At 35.8% G+C, this 14,957-nt stretch overlaps 1 protein-coding gene across 2 annotated transcripts in view; it reads right to left on the reverse strand.

The window, feature by feature from the left end:
• Positions 1–14,957, reverse strand: part of didum (dilute class unconventional myosin) — a 190,211-nt gene that overhangs the window by 78,572 nt on the left and 96,682 nt on the right. For both annotated transcript variants that reach the window (XM_069832090.1, XM_069832089.1), the window contains exon 2: positions 2,244–2,348. In XM_069832090.1, the coding sequence (XP_069688191.1) occupies positions 2,244–2,348 (105 nt within the window). The remainder of the gene's footprint in view (positions 1–2,243; positions 2,349–14,957) is intronic.

The raw sequence follows: 14,957 nt of genomic DNA on the forward strand, positions 1-14,957 counted from the left end.
TAAACAAGAAAACTTTTAATTAAGGATGATGCAATAAAAAATAAACATGAATAATTTTAAAAGGAACAATTACTGAAAGTACAATTTTCAAATTTGAATGTTTTAGTGGTCCGGCCGAGCTACGAACGCACTGTATGAGAAATAACTATTCTTTTCTTGAACAGTTACTTCGTATCAAAAATCCTGAAAATATAACTTCACAATCTTCAGAGAAAAGTTAATTTTAAGAATGTCTGAAAAAGTAAACTAATATTTCGTCAAATGTTTCACATCAAAATCCGAAGTCAAATAACTGCAGCAATTTCATTACTGACGGAATATTTTGTAGACATTTCCACTATAACATATGGATATCATGTTTCAAAGAATTTTATTGGAAAAAATGAAGATAATTTAATATTACCAAATACCACACAAGTTATTTACTACACATGGAGAACCGTAAGTAACATCATTAATTTTAGGGTTGGTTTCTCGAGATATATTTAAAACAAAAAAGTTAAATATAATTTTGTCCGTTTTTGCTTCCTTTCAAGAAAAAAAATTATTTTATATGAAACATTTCATAGTGTTATTTTGGAAAACCTACTGAATTAATTCCCAATATACTCAGACAATTAAAAGACCCGTATATTATGGTAATAAATGGTTGAAAGAATTTTAGTTTTGTCCTTTAAATGTGGAGAAATTTGATCTAAACAAATGTAACTTTTCGTTCTGAAAAGGAATTTTAAAATGTTACATTTCTTCGGTCCAAATTTCTGATTTAAAGGAGGAAACTAAACTTCTCTCAATAATTTATCAACAGTAATCTCGCTAGAGGTTTTGATTTATCTAGAGAAAATCAAAACTCGAGTGGGATTTAATTGACTATTACACGATTAGAAGAAAGTATATAAAGATTATAAGCAACAAAGTACTCCAATACAATAAAATATTAATTGACTTACGAAAATAAACCTGTCTTCAAATGTATTATTGCACCATTACGCAAGATGGCAGTTGGGCCAACTATGGGATCTCCATTGAACTCTGTAGACGGTTACTAGTCAAGAAGAGTTTGATGATTCAGTTTCGTTTTTATTAAAACATTTGCATTCCACTTCAATCATCCGGATCCCAGTAATCAACGTCACTTGACAGATGATTTTCAATAAATCTCAGTATTAAACAATCTCTGATACGTGACTATCCATAATATCATATAGCAGAAGCTATAACATAACCTAAATAATATACACAAGTGTTAGAAAAGTTTTAATTAACGACGATGACATAAAAAATAAACATGAATAATTTTAAAAGGAATAATTATTGAATGTACAATTTTCAAATTTGAATGTGGTTGGTGGTTCAATTGTTATATTGGACATGTGCGTAATAGAAGTGGAACTCGTTGATTTAGGCCTACATGGTGTATTCAACTTATTCAGGATTTCCGAATGAATAATTTTAAAAGGAATAATTATTCAATGTACAATTTTCAAATTTGAATGTGGTTGGTGGTTCAATTGATGTTATATTGGACGTGTGCGTAATAGAAGTGGAACTCGTTGATTTAGGCCTACATGGTGTATTCAACCTATTCAGGATTTCCGAATGGTGCTCTTCATTTATTTGTAAATAGGATTTCAGAAGATGCATAGGTATGATCAGTGATTTTTATTAATTCTTGTTCTTGAATGCCAATGCGAGTCATATTTGAAACTGCTGTGCATCGACTGGAGTGGTTTGTAATTTTATATATATATTTTTTTTTTGACGTCCAGACCAGCGCAGTTTCAAATGTTGGCAAACAAATAAACAAATGCTAGGGACGCGATAAAATTGTGCGATAAGCAGCCATGATTGGTTGAAATACGTCCTTTCGTACCGTTTTATTGGTCAAAAGTAGTATGACGTAGTAAGAGTGTAATAGTCATCATAATATACTGATCTCTTAAATTGACGAGCATATTTGAAATTATATCAATGCCTTTCCCAAAACACGCTATGAAATGTTTTACATACTGTAAAACAATTTTTATCTCGGAAAGGAAGTAAAAACGAGCAAAATTGTATTAAAGTTTTTAGTTTTAAATATCTCAAAGAATAACCCTCCGAAATTAATGACATTACTTATGGTTCACCTTGTATATATTAGACAGGCTAATTCTTCATATTCAATATTCTCTGAATATTTTTAAAATTCCTATTTGAAGAGCTGATGAACTCATTAAGATCATAGTACTTGTGTAACTTACATCTGCATCTTCAGTTCGAACTTTAATCGTTGACCCCTTATAGTCTTGAACAACTTCGGCACCTTCCCAGACTTGTGTAGGATGTCGGATCCATACCCGAGCACCCTGAAAAAAATTAAATGTTATATAACAAGACAATCTCCAAGTTACCACAGGAGTTAAATAATTTAATATCGTTCACAATTCCATAATAAAAAAAACATTGTGTTGAACACGTACAATTGAAAAGATTTTCGAATTTGAAACAAGTTGTTTGTTAAATTTGTCTTAAAACTAATGCATCTCAACACAACAACCTTCCACAAAGCCAATATCACATATGGTCAAGATGCAAACGGGAGTTTTTGCAATTAGCAAAGCAAGGAATTTGAAAAAAGAAGAAGAAAAAGGATAAAGGAGAAAACAGGAAATATGAATACCATGAGAAGCAGAAAGAGTGAACAGCAGCAAGTACAAGGAACATCAGAGAAAGATTATAAAGGAAGAAGGAGAAGAAAAGCATGAAAGATTGAGGGGGAAGAGAAGAAAGAAAGAGCAAATGAGAGAGTAGAGAAGAGCAAGAGGAATAGTAGAATCACAGTCTAGTATATACAGTCACGAAGCTCAATACATAGTAAATATGCAACCATAGATAGTTGCTAACCACTAGGATAGCTAATATGGCCTTATTACAGATAATGTGAAATAGTACCGGCACAGTCTATTGTTCCTAGCACCCTCACAACTCAAGCTTCGTGACTGCATATACTAGACTGTGGTAGAGTGACCAGACATACTCTTTTACAGGTTCATACACTCTCTATTGTTTTCTCTTCAAAAAATCTCCAATTATACTCTTTTGCTTATTTTTACTTTCATTTAACATTTAACGTATGTATTTCCCAAATTCCTTGTAATTTTAAAACTCCGTATACAAGGAATGTAGTTAAAAGTTAAACATAATCAAATCTTAAACTTGTTTAGATGCTGAGGTATGAGTCATTCAGTTAATTCTGACGTGCAACAGAACCTACAATCGTGAATTTCACTGTCACTAGCAAGACGGCTGTATGTCTAGCTCTCTTGGTCACTAGTGAATGGCGGTAATAAAGGCCTAACGCGCCTATAAGTTATTTGATTAATTCATTCATAGTTTTCTGCCCAAGGGACTGCAAATCGAGCATTCTCCAATCTTTCCTATGGGATGCTAGATGGTTATAGGCTAGTATAATGGTAGCAATTACCAAAATGCCTCCCTTATTTTCATACAGTACAAAGCTTTGTGCATGCGCAACTATACCCTTTATCTACATATTCTTTTCGGTGAATAAATTTCTAGTCATCCTCCTAGAGATAGAGAGGAAGTGTGAGAAGCAAGACAGAGGGATAGGAGCAAGAACGACAGACAGGGAGAGAAGCAAGAAAGAAGGAGAGGAGTAAGAAAGTGAGAGGGAGAGGGGAAAAAAGTGAGGGGTCAAAAAAGTAAGAGGTGAAAAGGAGTAAGAAAGAGCGACATAAAGGGTAAGGAAAAAGAAACGAGGAAGAAAGAGACGAAAAGTAAGAAAGAAGAAAGAAGTGAAGAGTAAAGAAGAAAAAAGAGGTGAAGAGTATAGAAGAAAAAATAGGTGAAGAGTAAAGAATAAGGAAGAAAGAAGGGAAGAGCAAAGAAGTAAAAAGGTAAAGAGCAAGGAAGAAGAAAGAGTTGAAGAGCAAAGAAGAAGAAAGAAAAAGAGCAAAGAAGACGAAAGATGTGAAGAGCAAAGAAGAAAGAGGTGAAGAACATAGAAGAAGAGGTGAAGAACAAGGAAGAGGCGAAGAGCAAGGAAGAAGAAAGAGTTGAAGAGTAAAGAAAAAGAAAGAGGTGAAGAGCATGGAAGAAAAAAGAAGTGAAGAGCAAGGAAGGAGAGGTAAAGATCAAAGAAGAAGAAAGAGGTTAAGAGCAAAGAAGAAGAAAGAGTTGAAGAGCAAAGAAGAAGAAAGAGGTGAAGAGCAAGGAAAAAGAGGTGAAGAGCATGGAAGAAGAAAGAGGTGAAGAGCAAAGAAGAAAGAGGTGAAAAGCAAGGAAAAAGAGGTGAAGAGCATGGAAGAAGAAAGAGGTGAAGAGCAAAGAAGAAGAAAGGGGTGAAGACCAAGGAAGAAGAAAGAGGTGAAGAGCAAAGAAGAAGAAAGAGGTGAAGAGCAGAGGTGAAGAGCAAGGAAGAAGACCACGGAAGAAGAAAAAGTTGAAGAGCAAAGAAAAAGAATGCGGTGAAGAGCATGGAAGAAGTAAGAAGTCAAGAGCAAGGAAGAAGAGGTAAAGAGCAAAGAAGAAGAAAGAGGTGAAGAGCAAAAAAGAAGAAAGAGATGAAGAGCAAAGAAGAAGAAAGAGTTGAAGAGCAAGGAAAAAGAGGTGAAGAGCATGAAAAAAGAAAGAGGTGAAGAGCATGGAAGAAGAAAAGGGTGAAGAACAAGGAAGAGGTGAAGAGTAAGAAAGAAGAAAGAGGCGAAGAGCAAGGAAGAAGAAAAATGAAGAGCAAAGAAGAAGAGGTAAAGAGTACAGGAAGAAAGAAGTGGGGAGTAAGAAAGACTTGGAGAGTACGAAAGAAGAAAAGGGTGAAGATAGCAAAGAAAACTGGAATTATGGAAGAGTTGAAAAGAAATAGGAAATAACAAATGAAAGAGAAATGAATGGAAAGAGAGAAGAAAAGAAGGAAAATCAAGAAGATCCAGAGAAAATTGGAGAAAGGAGAAGACAAAAGAAATGGAAGGAAAGAGAAATAAATTGTGTAAGAATTGTTGGTGTCTGTATTAATTTATCTTTAATCAGAACAGCTGTTCAAGTTTACTGCAGTTGGCATTATTATAGTCTGAAGAAATGAAGGTCAATATGACGCTGCAGAAAAATGTAAACAAAGAAAAGTGAACAAATGTTTTGCATTCCTTCACACTATAGTGCACTGAACAGCTCATTCCTCTGTCACAGAACGAATAAAAACATTACGTACGGTACGTCAGTTTTCAAGTTAACAGATCTGGAAAATTGACATAGATGATGAATGAAAATATGTGTTACTACTAGAGACCGCCAATGAATTTGATAAGCCTAAACAAAATAAATGGGTCCTATTCCACTGTTGCTCGTTCTTTTGAATCCAGTGAAAGTCTTTTCAGTTAACTCTTGCCCTTGGGAATCCCGGAATATTGTCGAATGAGTGGCTTGGATTTTTACAAGTGTTCCCAGGAAAACATTTCTATTGTGTATGTCTAGAAAGCCAGTTCAATGGTGGTTATAGAATTATTTATGCGGGGGGGGGGGGGATCGTGTAAAATACGAAAAATAAAAGCGACTTTTATGAAATATGAAAATTTTACGAAAACATTATGACATATGAAAATATTTTGGACGTTAATTCTGCAGTGCTTGGGAAAAGTGATATAAGTCAGTTTCCACAAACCTTTTTTGATAATTTATTGACAACTTACGGAACATCTGTTCGCTTGGAAAAAAGTACGTAAGTATTTCTTCCATTACAATAATTCATACATAAAAAATCAAATCGACATAAACCAGTGTAAGTTGTCAATAAATGATCAAAAAAGGTTTGTGGAAACTGACTTATGTCACTTTTCCCAAGCACTGCAGAATTACACTTTAGAGATAGTAGTGAGTTGTTAAAATCCTTGTTCCCATACCGCTAGCAGGAATGGTTTAGAACAGGGGTCGTCAGCACTGAGCACGCTGGGGCTAGTCTCTATTACCCGCGGAAAACGCAGTGCAGTAGGGTGCACTCCGTAGCTGCTAGCGGGTATGCTCTCTATCTCTCCCTGTTGCACGACAGTGCATGGGGGACAGCACTGCGTACCCATTGCACATTTCAGCGAGTGCTGACGACCACTGGTTTAGAATATGATATTTCATATTATACCTATCTACAGTTATCAGAAAAGAAAGAAAATAAAATACCGTAATTTAAACAAATATTTTTTAGATATCTTAGATTTGGCATTCTCAGAGCAATGTGTATTTGTTACCGTCAAAACTTTGAAAAACATTGGCTTTACGAACATTTTATTTCCTGTCGTATTGAGGTCATGTTGATATTAAAAAGAAACTAAGCTAAAGTGTGCTTTTATAATGGCCACATCTAAACAGTTGTTTAAATGTTTTACAGCCTTCGTGAGGAAACAACTACGTTGCCATAAAGCAAGGCCACACGTTAACTTGACAACAAATTGTTTATACCACTGGTTCTCCCTAGAAACAGTATTAAGTCGCGAGACAAGGAAGAGACTCGGTAGAGCGATGTTAATTTTCCACATGGCTGCTAACAGTGTAATTACATTTTCTCAATACGCATTTCTCCCTCATAACCTCAGGAAGTCACAGTCTAACACCACTAATACCTGCTTATCCTGCATTTTGAAACTATTCAATCCACATTCCTCAGTAGCGAGCCTACAAAATCACCAACCAACATTTAAAATCTCTTAATCTGAACTGAGTCATGGTCTAGCCATCCTGCCTAGCACTCGCGTTACGGAATGCGCGCTGGTTCGAGTCCTGATGGGGGAAGAAATTTTCTCATGAAATTTCGGCCAGTGTATGGAACCGGTGTCCACCTAGCATCGTGATGCACTTGAGGAGCTACGATAGGTAGCGAAAATTCGGTTTCGCAAACCAGCTATAACGGCTGGGGGGATCATCGTGCTAACCACATGATACCTCCATACTGTTTGGATGATCGTCCACCTCTGCTTTGGCATGTGGACGTGAGGCCAGCAGCCAGCTGGTCGGTCTTGGCCCTTCATGGGCTGTAGCGCCATGGATTTACTTTACTTTACTTTACTTTAATCTGAACTGAAGGATGGATATCAGCTAACATAGTTTCAGTTTCTGTAGCAAAGACTCCAAAATGACACCATATTTTAGCGTTCTAAGCAGGATTTGTACTTGATAATTTGGAGTATTTATCCTAATTACTCATACTAATTGCTTGGATTACAGAAAGAAACCAGAAAAATATTAGCCCATAAAACTGACGGAAAACGAACTCGCATATTAAGTAAAGAAAACACTGGGATGATCATTATAGCCTATGAGTGATTTATTGGGCCTATAGATTGCGTGGCTTATTGTTAGGTTTCGTAACAAGCTGTTTTTTATGATGATAGATAATATCAAAATTTCAGCTGAGCAGAGCATAGGTTATCACGAAACTAAGAAAAAGAAACCATGATTTGATGAAGATTGTTTCATTGCAGTAGATAGAAGGAAACAGGCAAAATTGAAATTCTTACAGGATCCAATTGAGAAGAATAGAGATAATTATTTCAATGAAAGACGGGAAGCAAGTCGTACACTTAGGCATAAAAAGAGGAATTACTTGAAAGAAAAACTTAATGAGGTAGAAACAAATAGTAATAATAAAAACATTCGAGATTTTATAAAGGAATTTAAAAATGGATATCAGGCAAGGGTAAACGTGATCAAGGATGAGAATGGTGACTTGCTTGCAGACTCTCATTCAATCCTTAACAGATGGAAAAACTATTTTGGGCAACTACTAAATATACATAGGCCAAGTAGAAATGATCGGGACGAAATTCAAATACAAACTCTGAGCCATTTATACCGGAACCCACACTTTCTGAAGTCGAAATTGCGATAGGAAATCTGAAAAAGTACAAGTCTCCAGGTATTGATCAAATTCCAGCAGAATTAATACTAGTGGGTGGAAGCGTATTATCTAGCGAAATTTATAAACTTGTACTTGCAATTTGGGAAAAGGAAATTGTACCAGAACAATGGAAGGAGTCCATAATCGTACCTATCTTTAAGAAGGGGGACAAGACTAACTGTAGTAACTTTCGAGGAATATCACTTTTGTTGACGTCGTACAAAATTTTGTCGAATATCCTTTTGAGAAGATTAACTCCATATGTAGATGAAATTATTGGGGATCATAAGTGTGGTTTCAGGCGTAATAGATCGACTACTGATCAGATTTTTTGTATTCGACAGATATTGGAGAAAAATGGGAGTATAAGGGTACAGTACATCAGTTATTCATAGATTTCAAAAAGGTGTATGACTCGGTTAAGAGAGACGTTTTATATAATATTCTTATTGAATTTGGTATTCCCAAGAAATTAGTTCGATTAATTAAAATGTGTCTTAGCGAAACGTGAAACTTACAGCAGAGTCCATATAGGCCAGTTTCTATCTGATGCTTTTCCAATTCACTGCGGGCTAAAGCGGGGAGATGCACTATACCTTTACTTTTTAACTTCGCTCTAGAATATGCCGTTAGGAAAGTTCAGGATAACACAGAGGGTTTGGAATTGAACGGGTTACATCAGCTTCTTGTCTATGCGGATGACGTGAATATGTTAGGAGAAAATCCACAAACGATTAGGGAAAACGCGGAAATTCTACTTGAAGCAAGTAAAGAGATAAGGTTGGAAGTAAATCCCGAAAAGACAAAGTATATGATTATGTCTCGTGACCAGAATATTATACGAAATGGAACTATAAAAGTTGGAGATTTATCCTTCGAAGAGGTGGAAAAATTCAAATATCTTGGAGCAACAGTAACAAATATAAATGACACGCGGGAGGAAATTAAATGCAGAATAAATGTGGGAAATGCGTGTTATTATTCGGTTGAGAAGCTTTTGTCATCTAGTCTGCTGTCAAAAAATCTGAAAGTTAGAATTTATAAAACAGTTATATTACCGGTTGTTCTGTATGGCTGTGAAACTTGGACTCTCACTTTGAGAGAGGAACAGAGATTGAGGGTTTTTGAGAATAAGGTCCTTAGGAAAATATTTGGGGCTAAAAGGGATGAAGTTACAGGAGAATGGAGAAAGTTACACAACGCAGAGCTGCACGAATTGTCTCCTTCACCTGACATAATTAGGAACATTAAATCCAGACGTTTGAGATGGGCAGGGCATGTAGCACGTATGGGCGAATCCAGAAATGCATATAGAGTGTTGGTTGGGAGGCCAGAGGGGAAAAGACCTTTGGGGAGGCCGAGCCGTAGATGGGAAGATAATATTAAAATGGATTTGAGGGAGGTGGGATATGATGATAGAGACTGGATTAATCTTGCTCAGGATAGGGACCAATGGCGGGCTTATGTGAGGAAGAACAAATACGAAACTTTTGTTCACAACGTAAGCAATTGGTACTAATTCAGAACACTTTCGTTTTCATATGATTTTCCCAATTCACGTAACGCACTTTGGAGCCATGGAGGTAGAGCTCCATGCTTCATGACTTCTGCACTAGAATGACGTGGTGTAGTTGGCACCACGCTTCGACCGACTTTAACCCTGGGAATGACTCAGTACTCAATCAGATAGGAGGCTGAATGAACCTCTGGGCCCTATGAAAGTTTCGGCAATGACAAAAATTCGGGATTGAACCAGGGATCTAACAGTTCGTAGTCAGTTGCTCTATGTCTGCACTGTTAATGTAATAAATATTCTGTCCTCTCCTGATTTAGTGTAAAATCATCAACAGACCAGACTACGGTACGACTGAGTGATTGATATAATTATCTGATAACTTTATATAGGAGGTTGCAAGGTTTCCTATGGCAAATGTGCTTATTCATTAGTGATAAATGACAAATTGATCGTTTATTTGCGGTACTGAAATATGATTCACGCCATTATATAAGTGGAATGTATCTCTATAGGTAGATATAATGGCCTTGTCATCAATTCCTATTGCATTACAAGACAATAGTCCTTTGATAACGTCGTATTGTGTTTCAATTTTACGCTCTCATTATACGGAGAATAGAGAAACTAGTGTAATTCTAAAATAATTGAATCCAAATTATTGTATTAGCATTTTTCATAGTCTCTGGTAATACAATATGGTTTCTGCTTTGCTGTTCGTCTATTAGGCTGTCCGTGTATTGCCAGTTCTTGTAAATTAACTGGAAAGATTTCATTCATATTCAGTATTTAGAAGTCAATTCGTTTGAGAAATTGGCACATATACTAGGTGTTAGATATACCTACTGATGTAATTGTTTTCGTAATTTTACTAACGATATAAGCAGTACAACGCAAATAAAATAAAATAAATATATTTTTTGACCCTATGTTGTATGGACATTTTTTGATCCTGTATAGGCCTACCGTCTCCGACGACTGTGAAAAGGACGGCAATTATACCCCTTATACCCTGTATATCTATTTACCCATTTACTTACTTTGGCAGAATTAAGGCCATGAGGCCTTCTATTTCACACTACCAGAAGTGACAATGCCTATGCATTCCAATAATAACAGTAGTAATATCAACAGTAATACGAATCATTTTCAACAGATTAAGGAGCTTGAAGAATAGCTACAAGAAACTGAATAAGCTATCCCTGGAATTGAACCGCAGATCTCCAATAAAAAAAACACAGGCAAGACCATTTTATGTATAATTTAAAAGAATCCATAACGCACTTTTCATGTAACTACTCCAATCGGCACTCATTAATCCTCTACAGACTGTTGCATACACAATGACAATATTTTTACATACAAGCTTCAAAATGATAATTTAAATAGATTCACGTTCAATCCTTAAAATTGAATACAGAAACTAAGTTATAAACGGATATAACCCTCATTTTAATGAATAATTCTGAAGACAAAGTTTCGAAACATTTTTATTCCAGTCGAGAGGAAAGCGAAAAAGCAGATTAAACTTTAAAAAATATATACGAGTATATCCCCGCCAGGTGCAGTCTTTCTTAAAAATAATAAACCGAAGGGAAAATTAAAGGAAAACGTTTAAGAGAAAATTCAAAATTTGGATTTAATGAGTTCAATAATAATAATAATAATAATAATAATAATAATAATAATAATAATACGCTCTTAAATGGAAGCGTAAAGAATTATCAAACAAAATATCCTATGGCTAGAGATCCGTGTAATTCAAGAGACGCGATAACACGAATTCTCCATTTTGCCTATTACCTACATTTGCACCATTTCTTATATACGTACTTTCTACAACCTTAAAAAACACACACAATTTGGAATCGCGAAATAATGCGAATAAACATAATTCAAGTTTTTTCACGAATTCTAGCAATACTGCTATTATTCGCGAAATCTCAAGTAATAGTCGTAATAGCCTATTCGTCTTTTTTTCTTCGGTGGAACACTTCGCTCAGCCATTTTGCCAACAAATGTATGTAGCCGTGTATTAAAATACTGTATAAACAAGTTGCAAAAAAAATGCAGAAAATGCTGCATGTATACACGATAAGAATATCGTGTTCAATAAACCGGGTTTAACACCGTGAAATTGGTAATAACATCGAAATCTTCAAATTTTAAAATTAATGTTCCTTAAAAATAAAACCATTTCTACAAGACTCTACCCATGGCTTAGTAACTCCATTCAGTCTTTAAATCATTACTGCTTAGCTTAGCAACTTTTCACATATTGATGCGATATATATATATATATATATATATATATATATATATATATATATACATATATATATATATTACTCGTATTTGTGTTTTTATATTTCTTTAGACATTCATCTCCCGCATTTTCAGCCTTTCGAGATTGACAGTTACGGCGCACCGAACGGCTAGAACATCAGTTTTCTACGCTGGTAACTCCAGTTCGAATCCCGGGTCCATGGAAAATTTGTGGTGGACAAAGATGGTGGTAGCTAGGTTTGCGGAGTACTCCAGTTCCCCCTACCGGCATTCCACAATAATATTGATCCATTAATGATAATCACACTGGTACGCTGTAGACCACCTTCCAAGGGAACGCTCTGTTGCAAAGATTCTACAAGTACGGCATGTTAACCTAGCCTAAAGGGAAACAATGGGGTAAGTCAAGTACTCGCCAGTGAAGAAAAAAAGTTGACAGTTATGTAGTCCATATCATATAAACATGAACACCATAGCCTAATATTAACATGTAAATTGTACATCCCGAATAAGGTATGTATAAATTCTACGGATTATCGAGTGGTATTGGCCATTCGGGATCTCGTGAAACCAACATGCGCGTAAGGGGAAAAAATGGACTGAGAACCCTCCCTCCCTCGCTACACTTCTACTTGGAGGTAGCTTAGCTCCCTTACCCCCACCATAAGATTCTTACTGAGAGCTAAGGCGCACATAAGCATTTGGCTCCACGAGATAACGAATGACCTATATTATAGATTACCGGAATGTTGTTGCTATGGCAATAAGTTACGTTTACAGTAGGGTCTATGTATCATGGAGTCTGATAATACAGTTTGATTCATTTGAGAAGATATAAAATTGCTATAAAAATTATATTAGGCCTATGAATGATATAACAGTTATTTCAGTTTCAAAATAATGTTAAAACACAAGGGTTCTGTATCATTCTTTTTACGAACAAAAGAAATCTAATTATCTCTTAGCAACAACTGAATAAACAAAATGTCGTTTACTGAAGGCAACAAGCTAAATTCGTGTTATGTTTTACAGAATTCAATTCAACGTCGTTTTCGCCATGAGTATGGAGTTCGGAGAGCTCCGAATTACAATCGATAATGTTAAGATATCGCACGTTTAAGGGAAATTGGTCTGTTAACTTCTCACGCATTAGTGGATGTAGGTGTGTTCTCTAAACTGAAACTGTTTTTAGCGCTGCTATGACAGCAAGTCTCAAGAATCTTACACGGCTGACCTCAGAGATGCAAAGATGTTTTCCATGCAAAACTCGTCAGCATTGTGTAAAACCACAGTCTAGTATATACAGTCACGAAGCTTGAGTTGTGAGGGTGCTAGGAACAATAGACTGTGCCGGTACTATTTCGCATTGTCTGTAATGAGGCGATATTAGCGATCCTAGCGGTAAGCAACTATCTATGGATGCATATTTACTACGTATTGAGCTTCGTGACTGTATATACTAGACTGTGGTAAAACTCTACCAGTATGCGATCTGCAGAAATGGGTCACGTTTGCTTTTCATTCCATTGCTGCGACAGGAAAACCACATGGATACGGTATTCCAGCAGGATGGCGTACCACCACAGTCTACTATATACAGTCACGAAGCTTGAGTTTTGAGGGTGCTAGAAACAATAGACTGTGACGGTACTATTTTGCATTGCCTGTAATGAGGCGATATTAGCGACCCTAGTGGTGAGCAACTATCTAATGTTTGCATATTTACTACGTATTGAGCTTCGCGACTGTCTATACTAGACTGTGGTACCACCTCAATGGACAAAAGCAAGTCCGTAATTTTCTGAATAACATCTGACATCAACTGATGCGGTTGTGGAAGGCCAATTACGTGGTCTCTAAACCTGACACCACTCGATCTTTTTTTTTTTTTTTTTTTTTAAGTTATAAAAGATGTTTATACACAGCAACACAGGGATATTGATGATTTCAAAGCAGAAAATCTTTCAGATTTTGAAAAAATTACTCTTAGATAAAGACTTAGCTTCACGATGTTTTATGCTCAATGATGGACACGTTGTGATCTAATGTGATCAAAATTCCTATTCTTCTAGAATTTTATTGGAATTATTTACAGATCACTGAAATATAAATAGTAGTCCACAGGCTCTTATGTTACAGCTTATTTTATTTTATGTATTTCCAAATGGATCACCCTGTATTATTATGGATTTATTTGTCGCAAGCAAGTTTTACAGCACTGTTTTGTCTTATGCCTTCAAGGACGAAGGACAAACCAAAAAGGCATAGCGAGATCTCATCTTCATTTATATTTTCTACTTTTCGTAACTGTATCCCTTCTGTCTTGTGATAGGCCGAATTATTCATTTTGGGGCAAACAATGTACAGACCTTAATATAGAAGTTCCTAAGTTTACGTCATTTCGGTTACGTATACGAGAACATATTGTGAATGAAATGAGGCTAATGAGTTAATGGGTATTGACAGTGTACCTATATTTCACAACAGCATCATGTTTAAGTTTGCACTGTTAATTAGAATGAAAAAAAATCGATCACAATCTTACAGAATCTGCCTGTGATTGAACCTCAAATTCTTTGGTGAGCTTATTTAGCTCAAACTTCATTATTAGTGACACAGTAGTAAATATGGGATTTTTCGTTACAAGATAAGTGATGGGTTAGTCATGTCGCAGATAAGATAGCGCATGAAGTTTAAAATTCTTTATCACATGAAGTGTACAGGAAATTAAGATATATAAAATAAACATTCAGTGCTTAATCTACACTTAGCTTCATCGATCCACCCCAGCTCAGTTTACGATATACCACCAAAGGAGACCTAATTAAGATTCCGGCAAGTTGCTATGGAGTTAATGCAGGACGAAGAGACTGTATGACACATTCCCAAAATACTTCGGTTTCCTCAGCTTTCTCATTCCACTAACCGTCACCTCATCTCATCCCGTTTCGGAACAGTCTCTGCAGCTTCGAAGGTGTTGAATTACAACTAAAATCTACCCTATACTTAGCCCGTAATAATCATAACGTGTATGAACTATGAAACTAGCCTATACTGCCCTCAAAAATAGTAAACACCATATCTAAGTATGGGCATTTTTTTATTTTCAATTCTTAGGGTCTACTAGGATGTCTAGGAACTTTTAATTTCAGCAAATAATTATGAGCATTTCTGTGCTTCAGAGGTATTGCATGATCTATCAACTTTAGGATAGAGGCAGAAAACAAATTTTAGAAGCGTTTTTCTTTCATAGCTGGTAAAGTTACAGATCTATTTATT

The sequence above is a fragment of the Periplaneta americana genome, chromosome 1, assembly GCF_040183065.1.
Source record: "Periplaneta americana isolate PAMFEO1 chromosome 1, P.americana_PAMFEO1_priV1, whole genome shotgun sequence".
Classification (NCBI taxonomy): domain Eukaryota; kingdom Metazoa; phylum Arthropoda; class Insecta; order Blattodea; family Blattidae; genus Periplaneta; species Periplaneta americana.